At 45.3% G+C, this 26,278-nt stretch overlaps 1 protein-coding gene across 1 annotated transcript in view; it reads left to right on the forward strand.

The window, feature by feature from the left end:
• Positions 1–26,278, forward strand: part of DGKG (diacylglycerol kinase gamma) — a 114,803-nt gene that overhangs the window by 15,214 nt on the left and 73,311 nt on the right. Inside the window, 3 exon segments of the mRNA XM_081192583.1 lie at positions 15,028–15,368; positions 19,818–19,894; positions 23,926–23,946. Of these exon segments, the coding sequence (XP_081048709.1) occupies positions 15,302–15,368; positions 19,818–19,894; positions 23,926–23,946 (165 nt within the window). The 5' untranslated portion in view covers positions 15,028–15,301.

Here is a 26,278-nt window from a genome sequence, read left to right on the forward strand (position 1 = left end):
GACCATGAGGCAGTTTACAGTATCTCTTGCAAAGGAGGAGTAATGCCACAGATACAGCACCTTAAGTTGCAGCAGATCACCTTAGGTGTAGAACTGATAGGTAATAGAGATAGATATCAGTAGGTGATATTGACAGGAGAAGACAGAATCATCAAAGGATGTCAGAGTTCATCTGTTTCTTGCTTAACCTTATTCAGTTTTATTTCTGCCAACCTAGCAGTTCGAAAGCACACTAGTGCAAGTAGATAAATAGGTACCACTGTGGCAGGAAGGTAAGCTGCATTTCTGTGCGCTCTGGTACTTGTCATGGTGTCCTGTTGTGCCAGAAGCGGTTTAGTCATGCTGGCCACATGACCCAGAAAACTGTCTATGGACAAACACCAGCTCCCCCGGCCTGAAGTGAGGTGAGTGCCTCACCCCATACCTGCCTTTGACTGGACTTAACTGTCCAGGAGTCCTTTACCTTTACCTTTGTTTCTTTTATCAAGGGAACCTAGAACCCAGGGGCTGAATGCAGCCCTCCATGCCTCTCTATTTGGCCCTCAGGGCACACCCTTCACTGGCCCTGCTTGCCCCCTTCCCCAAGTGTTTTTGCCTGCCTGGAATGTGCCCGTTAATAATTATTCTTGTCTAGATGGAGGATACAGAGAATGTGGGTGTATAAACTGGACTACTGGACAAAGGTAGTGTTTACATTTGTTTCTCCACCCACTTTTGCCCCTGGCCCCACCTACCACTGGTAGGTCTGTCCTGTCCCTCCCCCCTCAGAGAAAGATTTCCCAGAAAGTTATGTAACCCTCAAGCTGGAAAAGCTTCCCTACCCCTGTTTTAAACCTTTGGAGACTGCAGACGGCCTTCTTGCTGAAATGGAAAATGAATTCCAACACAGCAAGGTTACCCCCTCCACCTCTCATGTGTAGACAGGAGATTGAATTACTGGTACTGGGAAAGGATTTTGGAGCATCATGCAAAATTCAGCTGATGTGCATTATGGCTGACCGGGCCGAAAGATTTACAGCAGAGTTGCATGAACTCCCCTTGATTCCCTCCTCCACAGCCGGGGCCATTGCAACACTTGTTATTTGGAAGGAACTAGAGCAGGCAGGGAGCTGCTTGCTTCCTGCTGGGATCCCACAACCCTTTCTCTTGGTGAGGAAAATCCCTGCTATGTACATGCTGCCATCCTGCATAATCGTGACCAGGCTGAGAAACTGAATCTATAATCAAAACATTTCCAAAATAGCCTAGCCTCGGGGGATTTCCCACTGGTTGCCTGCTCATCTGCTGTACCCAGAAAGGCTGCCTTCCATGTTACGTCACGGGTGCCTGAGAAGAATGCTGGCAGCAAAGAGTCGGCTTATCAAGAGGAAATGCTTTCTAGTAGTCTATGGTCTTGAGCACCAGAGCTTCTGTTTCTGGTCTATGTCAAAAACATTATGCTTTGTGGCTCAGCCAGCCATCAGCGAAACACTAAGAGAAGAGCCTGAGATCATAAGTGCTCTGGGCAGAAGGAATAATAATAATAAAAACCCCAACCAGCTCCACCAAGCTAAGCTACCAGAAGCAGCACAAGAGAGCTGCAAGGCTACATTTGGGTGTAATGCTGAGCCAGTGTTTGATCAAACCACAGTTTGTCCAATGAGCAAGGATTGTTCTTGCAGATGCCCAAATACAGTGGTGCCTCGCAAGACGAAATTAATTCGTTCCGCAAGTCTCTTCGTCTTGCGGTTTTTTCGTCTTGCGATGCACGGTTTCCCATAGGAATGCATTGAAAATCAATTAATGCGTTCCTAGGGAAACCGCCTTCAGACCAGGTCCGGGGACAGTCTGTCCCCAGACCTCTTCTGAAGGCTGGGGGGGGGACAAGGGCTTTTCTTCTCACCCCCAGCATTTTAAAAAACCCTGGGACAGCGGAGGACTTCTCCGCTGTCCGGGCGATCTTAAAATGCTGGCAGGCGGCATTTTAAAATTGCCCCGGACAGCGGAGGACTTCTCCGCTGTCCGGGGCGATTTAAAAGCCCCTGGGAAGGCAGGCAGGGGGGACAAAGACTTTCGCCCCCCGCCCGCCTTCAGAAGGTGTTCCCACCCCCCGCCCGGCTTCGCAGCAGCGCTACGAATCCCGGCGGCTGGGGCAGGTGCTCCCGCCCCCCCACCCCGCTTCGGAGCAGCGTTCCGAAGCGGGGTGGCTGGGGCAGGTGTTCCCACCCCCCGCCCGGCTTCGCAGCAGCGCTACGAAGCCCGGCGGCTGGGGCAGGTGCTCCCGCCCCCCCACCCCCCTTTGGAGCAGCGTTCCGAAGCGGGGTGGCTGGGGCAGGTGTTCCCACCCCCCGCCCGGCTTTGCAGCAGCGCTACGAAGCCCGGCGGCTGGGGCTGGTGCTCCCGCCCCCCCACCCCGCTTCGGAGCAGCGTTCCGAAGCGGGGTGGCTGGGGCAGGTGTTCCCACCCCCCGCCCGGCTTCGCAGCAGCGCTACGAAACCCGGCGGCTGGGGCAGGTGCTCCCGCCCCCCCACCCCACTTCGGAGCAGCGTTCCGAAGCGGGGTGGCTGGGGCAGGTGTTCCCACCCCCCGCCCGGCTTCGCACCAGCGCTACGAAGCCCGGCGGCTGGGGCAGGTGCTCCCGCCCCCCCACCCCGCTTCGGAGCAGCGTTCCGAAGGGGGGTGGCTGGGGCAGGTGTTCCCACCCCCCCGCCCGGCTTCGCAGCAGCGCTACGAAGCCCAGCGGCTGGGGCAGGTGCTCCCGCCCCCCCACCCCGCTTCGGAGCAGCGTTCCGAAGCGGGGTGGCTGGGGCAGGTGTTCCCCCCCCCGCCCGGCTTCGGAGCACGGGGAGATCGCTTCTCCCCACCGCCCCTTGCTTCAAAAGAGGTCCGGGGGCAGCGGGAAGCGCTCCCGCTGCCCCCGGACCTCTTTTGAAGCAAGCGGCTGCGGGGAGAAGCGCAGCCGCTTGCTTCAAAAGAGGTCCGGGGGCAGCGGGAGCGCTTCCCGGGGAGATTTTAAAATGCTGGGGGTCGGGAGCGAAGCGTTCGCTGCCGACCCCCAGCATTTTAAAATCTCCCCGTGTCCCATAGGGAAATTCGTCTTGCGAAGTGCCTCCAAAACAGAAAACCCTTTCGTCTTGCGGGTTTTCCGTCTTGCGAGGCATTCGTCTTGCGGGGTACCACTGTAAACTATAGCTTGTTTCAGCTGATGTTTCCCCCTCCCCAAATGCCCAGCTGCTATATCAATGCCCTCTGTCACTGATTCACTTCTGCAGAAACAAGATGGAAAACTCAAGTGTGCTGCTCCTCTGGCCACAACTCTGAGCAAAAGGCTCTGTTCCCCCTATCCTGGGTGCTCCTCGTGAAGGCCCACAACACACACAAAATCTTCATGAACAAAAGTGACTGAGCAGGCCCACTCACCTGGCAGATTTGGAGAGAAAACAATGTGATCTGCCAACCAGAAAAATTTCTGGACCCCTGATGTGCACTCTTTAAGGAAGTACTTCCTTTTGTCTTCCACCCTATTGCTTGCAGTTCAAGGCTGGTCTTGCTTTTTTATTGTCTTTTATGTAAGCTGAGAAAGTTTCTTTACTACCAGGGTGCAAAACTATTGGGCATAAACATAAGAACCTCTTCATTCCATGCACTGATAACAAGTCCCAGTCTATACTAGCTGCAGGCTACCCTGTAGAAAAATTAAAAAGCAAACATAAATAGTTTAAGGCAGGCTTGGAAGAAAGAGGAAGTTCAGGGAAGAACCTGAGACTGATTAATAGGTTTGCTCTGCAGAAGAGGAAACTATTGCACACTTTTGAAAAAGCATGAAAATATTTTTCTGTGCTTCCCCTCTCCCCTTTTTGAGGTCTGCTCAAACCTGACTGCTGTGCATTGTGAGAATACAAAAGAGAGTCATGAGACTGTACCTGTGGGCTGTGCATTTTATATTTGGAACATCAGTGCTGCTTCTGATCCCTAAAAGATGACTGTCCCAGGTGTGCCCCAACAGCAGAAGTGTGGAGTTTGCTTTTACTGCACAAACTGAACATGGCAAAAGGTCGTTTGCTCCAGTTTCTTAAAGAACCTCACTTTAGGCCAAGACGCTTATTCTGCAGGTTAAAACAATGTTTTTTAAAAGCAGACCAACGAACCAGGCATGTTCAGCAGCAGCAGCTGACCGCAGATCACTATCGGCCTGTCGAAGTAGGAAGTATTTTGGCATTTCCCCTTGATATCTTATTGAACATTCTCTCAGAAATCGGAGGCCCTGTAGTTGACGGGGTCACCTGCCTGCTATTTGCGGCTTATCTGTGTGTCTCTGTGTGCACATGCAGTTAGTTTGTACCATTTTTATTTTTTTAACCGTGCCTTCCAGCAGCGCACTCAGGGTGTCTAGCAAGATCACTGTCGGCTGACAGTGTGTGTGGAGGGGGTGATGCAGCTTTGTCTGGTGCAACTGCTCTAACGCTCACAGCATGTGCAGATTAGATAGCAAGAGTGACTTTCAAGGGCTCAACAGGCAGAGAGTCCAAACGCCCTCCAAGTGCTCTGTGTGCGGGTGAGGGGAGGATGACTATGTAACGTAACTGCTTCAGGATTTCTCTTTGAGGAATGGCTGAGGGAGGGAAAGCACTGCAAATATTTTAGCAGGCTGGAGATCAAAGGTGCCCTTTCTCCCCCAGAAGTCGGAGCCGCAATCCATTTCCTACTCTCTCCGGAGCTTTGCTCCCTGGATCCCTGGCTGTTGCTGAGTGGGATTCCCATCTCAGCCGCAAGAAATGCTGCTGGCAATCGTTCTCTCAACAGCAGCAGCCTCTTGTCCCCTGCCCACTCTGGCACTAGGAGATTTGCAGCTGGGGGGAAGGAGTGGGTGGGCAAGCCAGAGGAGGCAGCAACTGAAAGGTGGGGAAGTTGCTGAGCTCGCTGGGAGCAGCTGTGCTATCAAGGTGAGGAAACTCTGTTGCAGGCATCATGACCAGGGGGAGAAGATTGGGCGGGGCGTGTGATTTCTTTTTAAGATGCCAGGGGAGAAGAGAGCATGAGTATCCTCCCCTCTAGCACTTCCTCTCATTTCATGTCTACTTTTTGCAAGGAATATGATGTGAAAATGGAGAAGCCAGTTGGGAAATGTAAGTGGGAGCACTTTTATTCTAAAAGCATCACATCCAGGAAACCACGGTACTTTCATACACACACACACACACACACACGGTTGCCTAGATTAAGGGAAGGACCTCAATCACTTTCGTTACTCTGCAATTCTATGGTTCTGTGATTCCAGCGCCAATTGGTTATAGCTAGAAACTCATGGAACAAGCCCTCCCAAAGCTTGGACAAATCACACTGATGCCTGAAAGATAAAACCATGTAGAAATCTGACTAATAGGCCTGGGGAGGACATTCCAAATTACAGGCCCCATCACAGAGAAGCTCCTGTCCCCACTAGCCACCCATCTCACCTCAGAATTTGGGTGTGTGTGGTGGATTCTACATACAGAAGCAGTGATCTCTCAGAGAAGCTGATGCCAAAGCATTACTCACAGACCAAATGTAGGTGGAGCCAAAGGCAGAGCTAACTAATTCTAGGTTTGTGCCCATCCTCCTCCCTGCTGAATTCTACAAGAGGAGGAAGCTGGCAAGCAGTGCCGCCCCCTAGATTGCTTGTTAGAAGGAAGGCAGGCAGATGGACGTTGACTGAAGGAGGGTAGATTGAATTTAATGGGGCAGTGCCCCCTTTGCTCTAATGGAGCACAGACTTTGCAAGGAGAATATCAAGCAGGTTTTTTTTTAATTCCCTCCTAAATCTCAAAAGTCACACTCTCTTCCTCTCCCACACATATTATGCCTCTATTTGAATGCAGAGACATTCTGCAAACATTTTTGTCAATCCACTGTCCTCTGGCCAATCAGGTCTCTGCAGCACTCAGCCAATCCTAATCCAATGATATAGCTATGGCAAAGAAGTTCCTCCCATGTGTCCCTGGGCAGAAAAAACATGTAAAAATGGAGTGCTAGGGCTGCCAGTTTTCCAGCCAGAGTAGTGAAGGTTCCCCCTTCTTCCAATTCTGTTGCATTGTATTCCTCAGTATAGATCTAATAGGGCTACATTGAAAAATAGTCCAAGCATGCTTGGAATTGTTTCCTTGAAGGCCACACCTCAAAGCACATTATTGGTAGCTAGCCAGGAGAAGGGGTGGTTGTTAGTTTAAGTGGCTAGTTTTATTATTTTTTAAAATTGTTAAGAGAGAGCAATGGTGAGCCAAGTGTAGCTATATTTCTGTAATATCTAATTTTTACTTAATCGTTTGCATTTTTGTGAAAGGGGGATTGGGAGAAGTGGGTGGTTTCTGCATGTGTTGCAGCTTTCAACATTTACATGGTATTGGAAATGTAGGGTTTGTGTGTGTGTCTAGATTTGAGAGATGTATGAAGGGATTGCATTCCTGTTTTTCCCCCTTAGGTTTTAATAATGCTCCTGTGTGTTTAGTTGGTTATTGTGAGAACAGTTGGCTGGACTAGATGGGCCGTTGACCTTATCCAGCAGCCTCTTCTACTGTGATGATTATAAGTACAGTGGTACCCTGGTTCTCAAACTTAATCCATTCCGGAAGTCTGCTCGACTCCTGAAACCATTCGAAAACCAAGGCGCAGCTTCCGATTGGCCACAGGAACTTCCTGCAGTCAAGTAGAAGCCATGTCAGATGTTTGGCTTTGAAAAAATGTTCACAAACCAGAACACTTACTTCTGGGTTTGCAGCGTTTGGGTTCCGATTTGTTTGACAACTAAGCCATTCAAGAACCAAGGTACCACTGTTTATACAAAAGCTACCTGTTGTGGAATCATCTTATTAAATGTAGAGTTTCCACACTGAGTGAAGCTGATGCACCCTGTGCATGCTCATACCATTTTTCTCTGAGGCTTTTAGTTCCTAATTGTATCTCTGCTGAAAAGTTTATGTGTACATGCTAATACTGAAGACCTAATGTCCTGTTCTGAAGCAGCACAGTCCATGGATGCCCCAGAAGACAGAATATTGGCCTGGAGCAATGGTGAGAATCTAGATCAGTGAAAGAGACAGTCCACTGTGCAGATATTCACAGGCAGCCAATACAGAATGGTTTCTGGAGAAACACGAGAGCAGGATACAAGATTTGCAGGACCATGGACAGATCACTAGGTAGAGGGAACTTCCTCCAACGGTCCCAGATAATGGCTTATATCCTTCAGCACTTCAGACCTAAGTACACTCCCAAATACTCCATCCCCATGGAATGGAGATTCTTAAGGTACTGCCCTCAGGTCTGAGGCCTGGCACTTTGATGCTTTTTTATTACTTACTGCCTCTTATGTTCTCTGTACTGATGAGCAGGACTTAGGGAGCAAGAGGTTCTGGGGTCTTGATTTCCAGGCTCAAGATCAGGGCCTGGGTCTTGCTCCTCTGGTAGGGATGTGGGCAAGATGGACTCAACCAGCACTTCTCACTCCTCGTCCAAGCTATTGCTTTTAGGCTCTTGTGTGATCTGGTATTCCAGTTATGTAGGGTTGCTGACTGCGCAGAGAGCCCACACACCAACAGCTTAGTGCAGTTTGCTCGTGGAGGTAAATGTCTGCATAGTCCTATAGATCTTTCCTAATAACTGTTCTTTCCTACAATAAAGATGTGAATCTTGTACTTTGGTTTAGTCAGTCAGAATCTATAGCATAACTTTTCCACTGGTTGGTGTGGCCAAAGGCAAAAGTGAGCAGAGCTGTGTATCTTTTTACATTTGGCTACATTCTGGCCATTGAGAAATCACAGTGCGCACACACACACAAACACACACACACACACACACCTTCATCCAGTCAAGCAAGAGGCAATATCCCAGTTCACAGACACATTCTAGCCAGGCAAAAACACCCAAGGAAGACGTGGATCAGAGCCAGTGAGGGGTTGACTTGTGAGAGTGAGGGTGGGAGGGGCATGGGCTGGGGAGAGTCCTGGGAGCAAGGTGAAGAGGCCAGGAAGATGACATTTACCCCTGGGCTTGAGGTTCCTTAACCCAATCTATAAGATTGCTGAAAATTCTAACATCATATGTGTGGGTGCTTGGAGGAACTCTTAAAAGTTGTTCAAGTTGAAATCCACCCCCACAAAAATCTTTGGTCCATAATTTTGTCTCTCTCAAACCTACCTAGTACCCTCCAGATGTTGTTGGACTCCATCCCTGGTCATTGCCCCTGCTGATGAGAGCTGATGAGAAATTGGAAGTCCAATTTCATCCCAACAATGTTTGAATAGCACCACCTTGACTACCCCTGGTTTGGGGGGTAGATGCCATTTCAAAATATATTTGATGTGCACTGCAGTTGTTCAGGTTTCAAACCTCTCCCCTGTGTCTCTAGTTGCAAATGTCTGTGTAGGTGACAGGAGCATCTTGCCCCTAGTATAAAAGGTAAAGGTAAAGGGACCCCTGGCCATTAGGTCCAGTCGTAGCCGACTCTGGGGTTCCGGCGCTCATCTCGCTTTATTGGCCGAGGGAGATATGCATGTAAATCTACAGGCATGAAGACTCAAGGCCAATGAAGTGCATCCCTACCTTTCCACGGCACACACTTCACCCACAGCCTATCCAGACAACTAATTTCTAAATATGCTACATTTATATGCCACCTTTCAGTTAAACCACTCAAAATAGTTTGCACTTTGAAATAATGTCTTGGAATGAGACACGGTGCCAACAAGAGGAATGAATAGATAGGGAAGAGGAAGATGACCACCTGTGGAGTAATGAAGCCACATAATACATGAAGACCAAGTGGAAGGTTTCATTGCAAGAAACAGTTCTGGGAGGAGAGGACCCGAATGGCAGCTGGCCCCAGCCAAGTTGGGGTTTGTGTATGTGAGCCTTGTTGTCAGGCCTCTGATGCAGCCAGGCAGGTTGTCTTCTGATGGAGACAGTTGTGGGAGAGAAAGGGCCAAATACTCCCATCCAGGCTGGTGAAGGGAGGCCTTGCCATCTCTCCTCTCCTCTCCTGATATAGCCAGATGGAGCTGAGTGATGAGTTTTGAGCTGTGGCTATTCTATAAAAAGTGCAACCAGATCAACACCTTAAAAAGCAAAATGTTACCGTCAGGTTGTATTTATTGAAACAAACACCCCTTCAGAAGGCAGTGCAATAAAGACTGTTATACACTAAATGAATACAGTATATAGCAGATGGGCGAAAGCCAATTATTTATTTAGAAATTCTCTTACCTGCCCTTCACCATAAGGTCCCAGGGCATGTGGCAGCAATACAAAATACAATTATAAAAACAGCTCGCATCATTGCAAAAATACAGTATATAAAACCAACTCACATGGAGTAGAACAATATAAATTGAGGAAAACATTATAGTTTTCAGCAACCGTAATAGTGGGAGTGGAGGTAGGGATTCAAGCAGTGATTCCTGATTTCAAAAGACACGTGTTATGAGTGCAAATGTACAAGATAAATCTCGTTAGAACAATGGTCAGTGGTTTTTGAATACAGTGGTACCTCGGTTTAAGAACTTAATCCATTCCTGAAGTCCATTCTTAAACCAAAACAGTTCTTAAACTGAGGCGCGCTTTCCCTAATGTGGTCTCCCGCCACCAGTGCCCTTCCACCATTTGACTTCCATTCATAGACTGAGGTAAAGTTCGCAAATACGACTTCCAGTTTTGAGGAGTTCGTAAACCGAATAGTTCGTTAACAGGGCTGTTCGTAAACCGAGGTACCATTTTCAGCTCTATTAATCCAGCCTTCTTTTCTCTCATTTGTAACATGCTGACCTCCCGTCAGAGGCAGTGTGCCTCTGAATACCAGTTGCTGTGAATCGCAAGTTGAAAGAGTGCTGTTTCACCCAGGACGTGCTTGTGGGCTTCCCATAGGCATCTGGTTGGCTATGGTGAGAACAGGAAGCTAGACTAGACGAACTTTTGGCTAGATCCATTGGGGCTCTTCTTATGGCATTATATATTCTTAAACTTCTAAAATTAACTTCCCTCCTCTGTCATTCAGATAGTGATCATGCATGTATTCTAAATGCCCGAGAGAACGTAGACCAGGGCATGGATTCCCTCAATTTTTCACAACCATCATGTACTTTTACAGGAAAGCACCAAATTTACATCAGGCATGGACTACAACATGGTGATCATCCTATGGAGGCATGTGGAATAAGTCATGTTTCCAGTGTACTCCATTCAATTCTCTTTCCTATCCTGGTTTTGCATGTTTCTCCCCTCGCAGAGTTACAGTTCCCAGCAACTTTAGCAAATTACAGTGCCCAGAATTCTTTTAGGGAAAGAATGTGCTCTGAATGTGCTTTAAATGTATAGTGTATACACCCAGTGGAGAGAGTTCTCACGGCCAAAAGTATTACACAAAGCTTTTGTCCTCACATGCAATATCTGAGCTCACTGGAGAAAGAATTGCGGTTCTCAAGGATCCTGTTTTAGTGTTTTGTTTTTTTATAAAATTTTTATTGGTTTTACAAACTTTTTTAAAGACAAACAAATACTTAAAAAGACAAACATACACATATAATATCATAACATATTTTCCTAAACCTCTTTTCTAGGACTTCCCCATACCCCCCCCTTTCTGCATCCCAATGTCCAAAATTTTTAGCAACTCCCAATTGTTACTTTCAATCTCTGTCATCCTAATCCTCTCTGTATTCTAATCTTATATCGCTGTATCCCTTTGTTTCTAGGAACCACAACACTTTAACATTCATTAAGTTTATGATAGTCCTTGAGATAGCTTTTAAATTTTCGCCATTCTTCTTCCACCGTCTCTTTGCGTTGGTCGCGGATTCTGCCTGTCATCTCAGCCAATGTCATATAGTCCATCACTTTCATCTGCCATTCTTCCAGAGTGGGTAGATCTTGTGTCTTCCAATGCTTTGCGATGAGTATTCTTGCTGCTGTCGTAGCATACATAAAAAAAGTTCTATCCCTCTTTGTCACCAATTGGCCGACAATGCCCAAGAGAAAGGCCTCTGGTTTTTTAGGAAACGTACATTTAAGTACCTTTTTCATTTCATTATAGATCATTTCCCAGAAAGCCTTAATCTTCGGGCACGTCCACCAAAGGTGATAGAAGGTACCTTCAGTCTCTTTACATTTCCAACATTTGTTATCGGGCAGATGATAAATTTTTGCCAGCTTGACTGGGGTCATGTACCACCTATAGACCATTTTCATAGTGTTTTCCTTTAAGGCATTACATGCCGTGAATTTGATACCGGTGTTCCATAACCATTCCCAGTCAGCAGACATAATGTTATGACCAATATCTTGTGCCCACTTAATCATAACCGATTTGACTGTTTCATCCTGTGTATTCCATTTCAGCAACAAGTTGTACATTCTAGATAGATTCTTAGTATTGGGTTCTAGCAATTCAGTTTCTAGTTTTGATTTTTCCACCTGGAAGCCAATTTTCCTGTCCTGTTTGAAAAACTCCATTATTTGGTGATATTGAAACCAATTTTCTACTTTATGTTTCAATTTCTCATGGCTTTGTAATTTGAACTTATCTCCATCCTGTTCCAGAATTTCCCAATACTTCGGCCATCCGACCTCCATATTGAGTTTCTTCACTGCCTTGGCCTCCACTGGTGAGACCCATCTAGGGGTTTTGTTTTCCAACAGATCTTTATATCTTATCCAAACATTAAACAATGCTTTCCTAACAATGTGATTTTTGAAGGCACTATTCAGTTTGATTTTGTCATACCATAAATATGCATGCCAACCAAAAGCATTGTTAAAACCTTCCAGATCTAAAATGTCTGTATTCTCGAGGAGCATCCATTCTTTCAGCCAGCAAAATGCTGCTGCCTCATAATACAGTTTTAAGTCCGGCAGGGCAAACCCCCCTCTTTCTTTGGCATCTGTCAGTATTTTGAATTTGATTCTGGGCTTTTTGCCCTGCCAGACAAATTTCGAAATATCTTTCTGCCACCTCTTGAAACATTCCATCTTATCAAGTATCTGCAAGGTTTGAAACAAGAATAACATTCTAGGCAATACATTCATTTTAATCACTGCAATTCGGCCTAACATTGACAATTTCAAATTTGACCATATTTCTAGATCTTTTTTAATCTCTGACCAACATTTTTCATAGTTATCCTTATACAAATTCACATTTTTAGATGTCAAGTAAACCCCTAGATATTTAACCTTCTTGACCACCGTCAGCCCTGTCTCCTCTTGGAACTCCTCTTTTTCCATATCTGTTAAGTTTTTCCCTAAAACTTTGGTTTTTTGTTTATTCAGCTTAAATCCAGCCACCTGGCCAAACAATTGGATTATTTCTAAGACCCTTTTCGTACTAGTGTTTGGCTCTTGCAAAGTCAAAACTAGGTCATCTGCAAATGCTCTTAACTTATACTGTTTAGCTCCGACCTGCACTCCTTTAACCTCCTGGTCATTCCTAATCATGTTCAGCAACACCTCCAGAACTGAAATGAAGAGTAATGGGGAAATTGGGCACCCCTGTCGTGTTCCTTTTTCTATCTTAAGTTCCTCAGTTATTACATTATTTACAATCAGTTTAGCTTTTTGTTCAGAGTATATTGCCGCCATACCATTCTCAAAACCTTGACCTACCCCCATCCCGTGAAGATTCTTTATCATAAAACTCCAAGAAATATTGTCAAAGGCTTTCTCCGCATCCACAAAAATCCTGTTTTAGTGTTTTGATTAGCACTGGAGACCCTGCAGCTTCTCTACAGAACTTGCTAGGTAGATGTTATTTAGACCACATAATAAATTAGTGAGGTGGCTGCGCTGTCTCTACACAAACAACATAGTGTCTGGAAAGATCGTCACTCATTGCACACATCTTTAGGAATCCCCTTTGTTTGTGTTATTTAGATGGGAAATTAGAGGTTAATAGAGCTTTTTACAATGTCTCCTATGTAATTAGAATGTCTGGGCACCCAGCAATTTCTAGAAAGTTGCAGAAAGGGTTGCTTGCTTGATTTGACTTTTGCACGAGGTGTAAATGTTAAACAGGATGGTGGAATGAATGTGGCTGCTCATTCTGCCAGGTTCTCCATGAATTGTGAGGCATAATGCCAAATGGCTTTCCTAAGACAATTGATTGTTTTCAGAAAAAGGGCCCAATCTTTGCCTTTACTGAACCATCGGATACCTCCTGTATTTTGGGAAACTGTTATTCATTTCTGAAACTGAAATCAGCTGCTTATATTCAAATCAAGATGAACTATGTTGTTCCTGCTTTGAAGTTCCTTGTATGGTTCATCTGAGCTCATGGCTGAGAGATTCACTCATTTATTAGGATACAGCAGAGCTATTTTATATTAGCAACACTGTCCATCAAATCTGGCAAAAAGCTTGTATTTACTTACTTTATTTTATCCCACCCATCTCTGAGTTGCTCAGAGTAGCATACATGGTTACCTTGTGCGCTCTTTCTCTCACATGACAGCCCTGCGAGATAGCTTAGCCTTAGGCTAAGAAATAACAATTTGTCCTAGGGCATCCAGGACATTTATCCAAGCGATATCTGCATCATACTATTATGAGGGGTTTCTTGGTGTGTGTGAAGGCTGTATGCCTCAGACCCTTCTAATTCCTAGATCCAGCATGGATTCAATCCCTGGAAGAGCCAGGCTAGCTACCTGGTGAGTTAGTGGTCCTCTAAGTATGGACCATTAAGGTACCAAAGGAAGTGGCTCTGTGCTAGACAACAAATGGATGGGTCTGCCTCCCACAATTTGCTAGTACAGTGGTGCCCCGCAAGACGAATGCCTCGCAAGACGGAAAATTCGCTAGACGAAAGAGTTTTCCGTTTTGGAGGTGCTTCGCAAAACAAATTTCCTATGGGCTTGCTTCGCAAGACGAAAATGTCTTGCGAGTTCCTGCTGGTTTTTTTCCCTCCCCCCCCTTTTTCTAAGCCACTTATCAGCTGATCCGATCAGCAGATAAGCCGCTAAAAGCCGCTAAAAGCCGCTAATAGCGCTAATCCGCTAATCCGTCAATGGGCTTGCTTCGCAAGACGAAAAAACCGCTAGACGAAGAGAATCACAGAACAGATTCTTTTCGTCTTGCGAGGCACCACTGTAGTTAGAAATACAAAGGCAGAGTTGGTGCATGTGAAGTAGAAGCTAGAAGCAGGTGAGAGACAGAACCATGCCCAATTTCTGCTTTAATCCAAGGCTGTGACCAAGGCCTTCTTGGCGTGTTGGGGCCATGATCCTCTCCATCAGGTTGTATATATGTGTAAATAAACCATATATTATTACAACACCACAGTTTCCGCTGTCCGTCCTTCCAAGAGTCTGGAACCCCTGGAATCTCAGAGATTTGTTTGGTGTACCTCATTCCCCCAAAGAATCATGGGAATGATAGGGTGCTGGGTATTGTTAGGAGACCGCTGTTTCCCTTACAGACCTACAGTTCCCAGAGTTCCTTAGCAAGAAGGATTGATTGTTAAACCGCTCTGAGAATTGTTGTTTGAGGGGATAGGGAGGACTCTCCTAAACTCTCAGCAACCTGAACAAACTCCAGCTCCCAGGATTCTGGCTCCGATCATTTTTAAAGAGTATTTGCTTTGGTGCATTCCTGGTCCCCTCCCACGTGGGTTACAAGAGTGAGTGGGAGAGTGGTGGTTAGCAGCCACGGGATCATAAGACCTGTCTGACTCCACTGCAGGGCTGTTGTGCAGCAGCTGGGCAAACAAGGGGATGTGAGAGGCTCTCCTGAACATCTCCTCTTTTTCACAGCCAAGAGTGTTAAAATTGGTATAACAATGCTTTAAATGTACCATGCGGATGTGGCCAGGCTTTAAACCTGTGTGACACTCCAACCACAACCCCATAGTGGAAATGGCCTGTTTCATTGTGGGGGCTCTGGAATTTCCCCCCCTCTCTCAATTCATTTTTCAAATTGTTAAATAAGCTTGAGTCAGCTCAGTTCTGCCTTTGTTTCCCTGAAAGCCAGCATGAAAGAAAAAGATTTGGGGGGAAATGTATGCATTCTATAACTTGCACATTTTAATTCTAGATTTGAAGACACTGGCGTTTCTCCAGGAAGCATTTTCTGATGGCACTCCTAGCTACAGCGGAGACAAAGATGGCTCTGTGGAGACCAGGCACATTGGCGTTCATCCTGATCAGGATCTGAGTTCTGCTGTGTAGAAAAACAACAGTGACTCAGTAGACATCTGCAGAGCAAAATTTGAGCGATGGTCCAGAATAATTTCTTGTTCTAGAGGTGCAGCTCCTCCTGAAGACCTCTGCTAAGGGTGGAGACAGCCTCCCCAAAGCTTGCCTGAAAGATGAACGATGGCACCTGGATCACCCTTAGTCCGGCAGAGTTTGCTCAGCTCCAGCAGTATTCTGAGTGTAAGTACCGTCCCTCTCTCAGCTCAAATGCTTGCCATTTCAGTATGGGTTGTTTATGCCAGCCTTAGCACAGCAGCTTCCAGCACGTGGTGGATCAGATGCATGCAATCCTTGTCCTTTCTTTCACAAGAAGGATACAATTAATTTGTACTGTGATGTGTCATTCTGTGAGGTATGCCACAATAACTTAAGCACAGAACATCCAAGTACATGCAATAAGATCTTTTAAAACCCAGAGATGTAAATTTAAGTCCTGACTACATGGGAAGTGTTTGAGAGGTATGTGTGTCATCAAATACACAGGGCATTGGGCTCATACCCCCACCATGAACCACCTGCAGTCCATCCTGGAAGCCTGTTAGTCTGCAGAACAGGCAGGGATGGTAGTGAGGGATTCATGTGGGTTTGAAAGGGTGGTGTGTTCCACACAAGGGAAGAATCTGCAAAGCTGTATTTAATGTGATACTTTCATTTTTCAAGTACTGCTCCCAGCATTGAAGGGCCAAACTGAGAGCCTGAGAAGCTCTTAATTCCAAAGGTGGTTTCCCCCCACCCCACTACTAAGCGCTTAGGCTTTAGCAAAATTCACAGCAGAAAGAAATGATAAAGCTAGTGTATGCAGGTCAATAACTTGGTGCGCTCTCTTGGGTTTTCTCTTTCGCAAAGATCTGGCATCTGGAAGAGAAGTGTTCCTGCTGCAAAGGCCTAAGATAACATTTTGATACTCCTGTGTGGTAGGGCTCTGCGATGCTACCGTGAAATGTGTCAGTTTTCATGGGGACTTGTATGTAAGAGGGCTGAACTCTGTATTTGGAAATACCAAACACCTAGGGTGGAATTCGAAGGGACGTGGGTGGCGCTGTGGTCTAAGCCACAGAGCCTAGGGCTTGCTGATCAGAAGCTTGGCGGTTCAAATCCCCACAACTGGGTGAGCTCCTGTTGCTTGGTCCCAGCTCCTGCCAGCCTAGCAGTTCGAAAGCACATCAAAGTGCAAGTAGATAAATAGGCGTTTCCGTGCACTGCTCTGGTTCGCCAGAAGTGGCTTAGTCATGCTGGCCACGTGACCTGGAAAAACTGTCTGTGGACAAACGCCAGCTCTCTCGGCCAGTAAAGCGAGATGAGCGTGCAACCCTAGAGTCGTCTGCAACTGGACCTAACAGTCAGGGGTACCTTTACCTTTAGGGTGGATTTCAGTGCTGCGCTGTTGCAACTGCTCTGTCTGTGCAAGCATATCAGCTTGCTGGGCAGCATGACCCCCTCTGCTCTCCCCATGTGCTGGGGTTCTCCCAACACCCCAAGGCAATGGGGGGGGTAAAGGGGGAGGAGAGAGGGGAAACCCTCATTACTGATGACGTTTATTATGTGAAGCCCACCCCAAGTCTCAAAACCCATGTCTCGTTTTGTTTTCACAGCATAATTTTTGCACTTTCCCACCAAAGCCTCATCCCTTGCATTCCACCACCAGACCTAAAGGACAGTGTTTCCAATGCCTTGTCAAGCAGATTTCTATCATGGAGGAAACGCGAAGGCTTTCTAAAAATTGTTTGTGCCTGCGGATCCATTCACATTACCCTTTTTAATTTATTTTTTCTATCCAGGCTAACAAAAATGCTTAAAGTGTGCTTGGGGTGAAGTGGTCCAATGATACAAATGTTGCATCCATGTGTCAACGCATGAACACAGCACTTGCCGAGTATGAATCTGTACAGCTATTGACCTATGGAAAAAATGCAACTCAGCCAGGTACCTGCCTGGTGTCTGCTGGGCTAAGTCTGCAGGGCTTTTCTTCTGTTCTTATAATGTGAATGACCACAAGGCCCTCATTGGCTGAAGTGGGAGAAGAGAGAACACCTAGAGAACAGATTAAGGGGCAGCTCCACATCCAAATGGGCTGGCAGTGCAATTTGTGGGGGAAGGAGGAATGTTAGTCTCAATACGGACTAGTCAAAGTCTAAGTCAATGGGGCCAGCACTAAAGAGGCAGCCCTTCAGTGTGTCCACACATACAACAATCTTCTCTGTTTGTGGTTGGTGCATATACTTCCACATTGGAAGCCTGGGGAATAAGGATGCACAGAACAATTTCTTCCCACTGACCTTATTGCTCCAAATGTAATCCTTCTGAGACTCTAGCCCAAACACTGTGATATTCATGACCACTTTAAGAGATGGGATCTTGAGCATTTGATGTGAGCAGTCCCCTTAGTTTATTTTTAGTAGCCTTTTTTAGGCATCTGAAAGCAGATTCCCTTCTTTTAAGCATTTTCCTCTGATATTTCAGTCGATGTTGATCCTCTGGGGCTGACTTCCTAATCCAGGGCAGCTGAGCTGTGAGCCTGCTGGGATGTTTCACCTCCTGGAGCTCTGAGACCCCAGGAAGGGAGATTAAAAAAAGAAACTGGCTTCCATCACGACTTCTTACGAAAGAACCCTTCTCAAATATTTTAGTGGCAGAAATAATGGATGATAGCGATCACAACCTGCTAAATTAATGCTGTTCTTTGCACCGGGAGAGCATGGGGAGCTAAGCTGCTTTCAAGTCACATCACTCAGTTGTTCAGACAGGAAGGGCTACAGTGAAAATGCTTCTATCCCATGACAGATGCAAGTTTCCAGTCATTGAAGGAGGAAAATCCAGCATGCCAGTGAACAGTTAATTTTTGTGCACAAGTTTTGAAATGGGTGGAAAGGGCATTTAGGCTGCATACACGCCATACATTTATATCGCATCTCCCCACCTTGAGAATTCTCAGAGCTCCGCTATGTTATGGGTGCTGGGAATTCTAGTTCTGTGAAAGATAAATTACAGACCCCAGGAGGGAGATGTGCTTTAAATAGGTTTAAAATGTATGGGTGGGTGGGTGTGCTGTTTTTATTTTTTAAAATATATATTTTATTAAAGATTTCTTAATTACAAAATTACTTGCATTGTCTCTTTTTTCAAGTTGTGTTTTCTACAGATCAGTTTCATTTGTTGTGAGACATTAGTATTAGATTAGGAAGAAAAGAGGGGGGAAGAAGGGGAAGGGAATTAGGAAACACTGGTCTGCGAGCGCTCCAATTGGAGAACAGCCTTTACCAAAGGTGTCATGGACTTTGAAGACGCTTGAACTCAGGAGGCAAGGGAGAAACGAGCTAAGAGGAAGGCACATTTGGCAAACCCTCACCTTGATCAACTCCCGCCCGAAAACATATGTCCCCACTGTGGAAGGATGTATGGAGCCAGAAGTGGCCTCCACAGTCACTTACAGACTTACTGTTCAGACCGTGTTCATGAAAGACAAACTTACTCAGCTATGAGTGATTGCCGAAGAAGAAAGAAGAGTAGCTATAGCAGTGAGGAGTGGTGTTGGTGAGGAAATGGTGTCCCAAACAGGGCCTTGTGTGCTGCAGATCTGATGCTGCATGGATGGCACTATCCTGGGAAAGATTAACCCACCCTAAAACAGTTGCTCTGAGACCCTTAGTCTCATGTTCATTTTCCTGTATGTGTATATATTCCCCTGGTGCACCTTAGGATATACAGCTGTTGGGAATGGGGTGTGGAGGAAGCCATGCCTAATAAAAACCCTACCAGAGGGCTCTCTTATTAAGCATCCATCCAACCAGGTTACCTATGTGAAGCCTGCAAGACTATCTTGGCTGTGAGTCCTGGAAGTCCTGCTGCCTGCCTTGCAGGCCTTTTCCCACCTGGCCTGGGAGGGTGGGGCCCTGACTGACTCCAGCTACAAAAGCTGCTGAAGAGGACAGAGACCATCTTGGCTGTGATGCATGCATGTGTTTCAGTAGCAGTCAGCATCTGAGAAGATAGAGGAGAGGACAGAGGATGAAGAAAGCTGTGAGTGGAAGGAGACCCTTTTCTCAACCTTTGGGACCCCCCTGGGAAATTCAGCAAACGTGCTGTACCTGGAATTTGGTGTGGATAGTGCAGCTGAACGGGACATAGTACCATCCACCTTGGGCCTGCCCATAAAAAAGCAAGTCTAAAGTGAGAGAGATTAGGGTGATGTCTGCTGTTTCCAGGAACTCTTCTTGTTGTGAGACTTTTGTGGGAGAGCTGAGGGTTTGTTTGGGCCCTGGTTGAGAACCCAGAGGCTGATGTGGTGTGTGTTCCCTACACAATACTAGGGTCAAATATTTGACATTGCAACTCTGATATATCTTCTGCTTCTAAGGAAACATCTGGGGTGTTGTAAATATAACGTTTAAGGCGCTCTACTCATTGCAGGTTCATTAATAATTTCAAAATAAAGCAGGATGGATTTCCATGAAATTTTAGAGCCCGCCATGACTTTTACAACATCATTTTGCCCAAGGTGTCGGCATGGTCATATATAATCATTCCTAAGTTTGGCAAGCGGAAATGACCTTTTGAAGAAACAGATGACATCGTCAGACTTCTATGTAATTAATATTATTCATGGTATTGGCATTAACTTTCTCCTTCTAGATTCCACAAAGAAACTGAAAGATGTTTTGGAAGAGTTCCATGGAGATGGTGTCCTAGCAAAATATAATCCAGAACAGGTAAGAAAGCTTGCTGTAAATGTATTCCTAAATTCTATATTGAATCAACACCAGTAGGCTTGTTGGTCCATTTAAACAAAATGCACACCTTCAGTCAAATAATGCCATTTGTTAGGATCAACCACCTGACATTTTGAGCAATGCACAACTCCTTCTCAGGCAAGATGTTTAAAAAGGCTGGTGTTGATTTACTATTATTAATAGTATTACTTATATATTATTTCTCTCTCTCTCTCCTTTTCTTTGTTAAATTTGTAAATAAAAAAGTAATTGAAAAAAATAAAGGTGCAAATATATTATTTAACACATCACAGTTTCCAGAAGGGTAGTCATGTTTGTTTCTATTGGTTTTGTATTTCATTTTCCTCTCAGCTCATTCTTCTACATTCCCCATATCCATATATATATTCTTGCCAATTCAGGATTATACTTCATGCCTCTGATAAAATGGACTGTGAGCTTATGCCATAATAAATGTCCCATTGCACTTAGGGCAGTCATTGCCTGTACCTGCTTCCCAGCAGCCCTAGGTACAACCTGAAGCCTGCATAGAATGTAACTGAGCTTCACTGACTGTCTCCTTCCACATTCTGTTTTGAGATTGTGACCAGATGCAGATTGCATCGCTTCACCAAGGGCTAGCCTTTTCTGCATCCATCCATCCCTTACTCTGTTTACTGCCCAATGAAGAGTTCTGGAAAACTCAAATGCTCATGGCATTTTGGTTGATGTAATAAAGGCATTGTCCTAAATATGGATTTTTTGAACATCTGAAGATGCATTCTGATAATAGCGTAAAAAGAGAAATGGAATAACAGTAACTGTATCATCAGTTTCTAAAAATTTGCAATTTCATTCTTTATGAACAAAGGTACCAGCATGAATGAATATAGTTGCACATAAGTATTTTGATTTTCTAATCTGAAATTAGAATTCTCTAACTTGGGGGGGGGGTGGATCATAAAGTATGCACGCTTGTGTGTTTTCATTGGTTTAAACTGGGTAACATTACTACTTTCCCTTTCCCCCCCTCTTAAAACCAACTTTGAACAAGTTGAGCAGAAAACATTTTCAGTCCTCACTGCCTTTTCCCCCATGTTGAAAGTTGTTCCTCAGATTCTCTGGGGGAGATTCCTCTGTATTTTAAGGAGAAATTAGGAGAATGCCTTTTCTGATATATATTTTTTAGAGAGGTGGGGAAACGTTTCCAAAGAGCAACAGATCTGAAGGCATGTGTTCTCTCTCCTAGGAAAAGCAGATTAGTAAGAACAATAAAAGTGGGTTGTCCCCACTTCCACGCTAAGAGAAGGAAATAGCTGCGGTGCTATTCAAGAAGAACACAAAAGGCTCCAAAACCTTAGAATATCAAATGAAATTAAATAAGAAACGGGCACAAAGAGCTTGTGAGGGAATTCTTGACATGCAAAGTAATTACGAGGACAAGCCAACAAAAGAAATGGCAGGAATTGCAATTGTGCTCCCTCTTAGGAAGAGTGCTTGCTAGGCACTTAGGAGGGAACAGGGCAAGTGCTGTGTTGTGGGTGGCCGTAAGTGGGCCGCACGGCTTTCTACTGAGAGCACATTGCTGTGGTTTGTGCCCCACGGCAGGAGACATTACTGTGATTATTTCCATTGCACAAAGCAGCCAATGTAGGTATAATTCATTATTACCCGCTCTGAGAAATTACCGCATTTGCCATTGGGTTTAATGACTAATTGCCTTTTAAAACCGCTTTAAAGAACAGAGTTGCTTTCCAGCAGAGGCTGCGGAGGAAGCTGCCCATAAAGGAGCGAGTGGGGTGGGGGTGGGGGGGTATTTTCCTACAGTCCTTTTGTGCCGTTTAGCTTTTATTTGTTTAATGGTACTCCTACTACTTTATCCCTGCAGTAATAACATATGGAGAAGAGGTTGTTGCGATAACCCCCTGCTCCAAATTATACCACTGCAGCCACCTCGCTTCCTACCTGACTTGGGAAAAGCCAGGGTGGAATTGTTATTTCCTGCTCTTTGAGGGGATATCCCGTCATTTCCTCAGACAGCCGCTTGCCTGTAGCGATGGCAACGTAGCAATCGCTGTGAGCAGAAATCAAGGATCTGTACAGATGTGTCTGGAAGCAGGAGTGGGCGGGAGCTTTTCGGCTCTAACAGTGAACTTGCCTCCTCCTCTCCTCTCAACCGTACGTCCTCTAATGACACGTATAACAGCTTCCAGATAAATTTCTGAAGTACCTTTAAACCGTTTGCTCCTCCCTTTCTCCCACATTTCATGTGGGCTGTCCGCTATTTTTTTCTTCTTTAAAGAACCTTAAATGTTGATGTGCTCAGGTCTGGCACTATGCTTCCAAAATAAAATAAAAATCTACCAGGTTTGTATTTATTGGTCAGTTTTCCGCCCAAAGGCCTTTGAGATGACTTAGAAGATAAAAAAGTTTAAAAACCAAGCAACAGAGCAGCCTACTAAAAGAAGTATAACTACACAGGAGCTAGAATACTAAAAGCAAATCACTTGATGACAAAAGGCCAAGCGGAATATAGACTAACTCACCTGACTGGATGTCTGCAGTCTAACCTTCTTTTAGAGCAAGTCTGTGTGATTGCCATTCCCTTTCTCTCCATCTGAGTCAGCCTGTCTGAGAGGGGTCAGGAAGGAGAGTCTAAGGCAGGGGTGGCCAATATGATACTTTCCAGATGTTGAGGACTACAGCTCCCTAAACGGCCTCGGCCCAGTATACCTGAAGGAGCATCTCCACCCCCATCGTTCAGCCTGGACACTGAGGTCCAGCTCCGAGGGCCTTCTGGCGGTTCCCTCGCTGCGAGAAGTGAAGCTACAGGGAACCAGGCAGAGGGCCTTCTCGGTAGTGGCACCCACCCTGTGGAACGCCCGCCCACCAGATGTCAAGGAAATAAACAACTATCTAACTTTTAGAAGACATATGAAGGCAACCCTGTTTAGGGAAGTTTTTAATGTTTGATGTTTTATCGTGTTTTTAATAATGGTATAAATAATAAATAAATTATTATTATTAGCCCTCCCATAACCAATGGGGTGGCTGTGGTGAGTGGCGTTGTCATCCCAAGCATCTTGTTGTCTATCCCTGGTCTTAGAGTTCAGTAGGGTGTGGGATATACACACCCTGCACAATAGCTGCAGATTTGTATTGAGCATTTCATCTAGCCATAATAACATAAGGGGAGCCCTGCTGGTTCAGACTGAAGGCCCATATAGTCTACACAGTGCCTATTAGATCAGATGCCTGTTAGAAGCTCACAATGCAGCAACATTCTAGCAACCATCATGATTAAAAGCATAGGTGTTGTATCCCATATTGAAGGTAACATTACCAAGAATGCACTTTTTCAGTATCTCCAGCATCTGTTATTGCACGGTGTAGAATTGGACCCAGAGGGATTTAAACCATAAAGTTCTGGTCTGTTAAGTTCCCTTAGGCTGCAGTCCTCAAGATGCTTTGCTGGAAATGAGCCCCTCTGAACACAATGGAATGTCTTTCTGAGTAATCACACAAGATTACGTTGTAAATGACTTTGGGGATTGTGCTCACTTGAGCCCAACCAGCCTCACAGGATTGTTGATAACTTTGTGATAACTGCCCTGTACTGCTTGGAGGAAGTTCCAAATACAAGGACAAGAAATAAAAATAATAAATAAATGAAGCAATCTTTCATTTAATCCTTTAAACAGTTCTTGCAGAAACTCTGCCTGTTCTCTTATGTCAAAAATTTACATTTCAGGGATAAAAATTTTACAAGCCTTTTCTCTAGCATGTAAACAGTTCCATCTGCTGGGAAATTTTGACAAGGGCATGCTTTTAAAATGCAAAGTTTTTTAAAATTGCAGATTTCCCCCAAGTGTGTTCTGAAATAGTACAGTCGTGGGAAGGACTGTAGCACATACCATCCTGAAAGTCTGATTTGCCTTTGTCCAGCAGAATAGCTGTTTCTGTTCCTCCTGCTCTTCGCTCCTTCTTCACTGAACTTTGCTTTGTCTTTTTTCCGCTCTTCCTTTCCTCAGAAACAAGACACTCTGAACCAAGTAAGACTTGCTTTCCATACTCCAGCTATCACATGTGGTGTTTACATGTTGCCTTGCATGTTTGCTTCTGCTTAAACTGACTCCCCCCCCAAAAAAAAAGAATTAGGATCAAAGTTATGACTTGCAGTTTCAATCAGTATGCTACAAAAATCAGAAAACCTCAGTGCCTCTTCTGTATCCTTAGGGAGTCAGTGTTGAGAGGACTTAAACATACAGAAAAATGTCAGAATAGTGAACCAATGTCCTAATTTTCACATCATCTTCATCCTCTGCGCCTCATCTAGTCCAACCCTCTGCAGTGCAGGAATCCTGCCCACAGTCATCCCTGTGTGGCCTTGAACCACCTACCTTCTGCTTAGCAGCCGGACCCATTGACCCATTGTGCCACAGGAAGGGCAGCTTGTGCTGAGCATGCCATCCTCCATTGCAGTGTAAACTCCTGGGACTCAACTATACAGCTGCAAATAAAGTGTTTAAAGTGTGTTTTAAGTGCAATGTACAATGTGGCACTAGATGGCGATGGTGAGCCCTATGGAAAATTCCATATATTTTTAAAAACACTTAAAAAGAAGAAGCATTTCCATAATGTTTTTTAATAGGTCTGTAGATTCCACCCTGAAGAGCTTTAGCTGCATTTCCTATTTAGGTGTCGCTGCTGCCACCCCACATAAGCTTATAGTCCAGTATGCGCCTCTGCTTTCAATGTGTGTGAAAAGTGCACCTCTGCCTTTTCCTGTGTGGCATGTTCTGCTGCGCCTCTGCTTCGGGGGGTGGGGGGTGGAGAGAGAGCTTTCTATTTTTATATTAGTGCTATATGTCATTTTGCAGTTCCTCTGTATACTTTTAGATTAGCCTTCTCCTACCTGGACTACAACTCCCATCAGCCCTGGCATAATGAGGCTGATGGGACTTCTAGTTGCATCTGGAGGGCATCAGGCTGGGGAAGCCTTCTTTAGATATATCTGTTATATATCTGTTATGTGAAAAGCTTCAAACAGAGCTCAGTGCATCCCTGCTGCATATAATGTGCCGCTGTGTGTGTTTACAATCTGATCTGTTTCTTTCTCTGATGTGTTGGGGTAGTTAGGATTACACAGGGCCTGAAATGTGGGGGAGAGGATACATTTTATGAGCATCCAGAGATCCAGGGGCCCCTATCCCAAACCTTGCAAGCCTAGTTGATGGGGTGGGAAAGGCTGAACTGTACTTTATAGTGAAGTAGGAGAGCTGAAAATACTGCCAATATATTTCACATCTGTTGGGACGCGGGTGGCGCTGTGGGTTAAACCACAGAGCCTAGGACTTGCCGATCAGAAGGTCGGCAGTTCAAATCCCCGTGACGGGGTAAGCTCCCGTTGCTTGGTCCCAGCTCCTGCCAACCTAGCAGTTCGAAAGCACCTCAAAGTGCAAGTAGATAAATAGGTACCGCTCTGGCGGGAAGGTAAACGGCATTTCCGTGCACTGCTCTGGTTCGCCAGAAGTGGCTTAGTCATGCTGGCCACATGACCCGGAAACTGTCTGATGACAAACGCCAGCTCCTTCGGCCAATAAAGCAAGATGAGCGCCGCAACCCCAGAGTCGGCCACGACTGGACCTAATGGTCAGGGGTCCCTTTACCTTTACTTAGAATCATAGAATCATAGAATCATAGAATCCTAGAGTTGGAAGAGACCACAAGGGCCATCGAGTCCAACCCTCTGCCAAGCAGGAAACACCATCAGAGCACTCCTGACATATGGTTGTCAAGCCTCTGCTTAAAGACCTCCAAACTTGTTTCAGATCTGGCAACCAATGAGCCCCTTTGGTTTCCAATAGTACGTGGGTAGATGCATCTTAAAAGCCTGGGACACAAATTTTCAAAGCCCTCTAATGTGTTGTATATTTTGCTCTAGGAGACTTAATTTGGTCAGAATACACTTTCAGAGTTAACGCTAAATACATTACTTCTGGTAAATAAGCCTCCACCAAAAAAAATTGTGTCCCAGGCTTTTTAGACTTGCCTACTCATGTACTATCTCAAAGCAAAGGGGTGCACTGGTTGCCAGATGTGAATTGTTTTCCAGCTCTCCGATCCCACTTTTATGTTTGAGGATAGTTGTGAATGCATATTTCCTTGTATCTATGTACCTCTTGTCCATATCTTGTGATATTTGCTGGAGCTATTCAGAAATAACGTTAGAACAGAATAAGCCATATTTTGAACAGTGAGTTGCTGGCCAAGGTTCTTCTCTAGAATAGTGTGTGTGTGCTTATGCAGTTAAAATTTGTTGTTTAAGATTTGTGCTTCCTTATATGGCATGCTCACTCATGGACTACCAGTCCCAGAGTTCCT

Source organism: Podarcis bocagei (genome assembly GCF_964188305.1).
Source record: "Podarcis bocagei genome assembly, chromosome: 4".
Classification (NCBI taxonomy): Eukaryota; Metazoa; Chordata; class Lepidosauria; order Squamata; family Lacertidae; genus Podarcis; species Podarcis bocagei.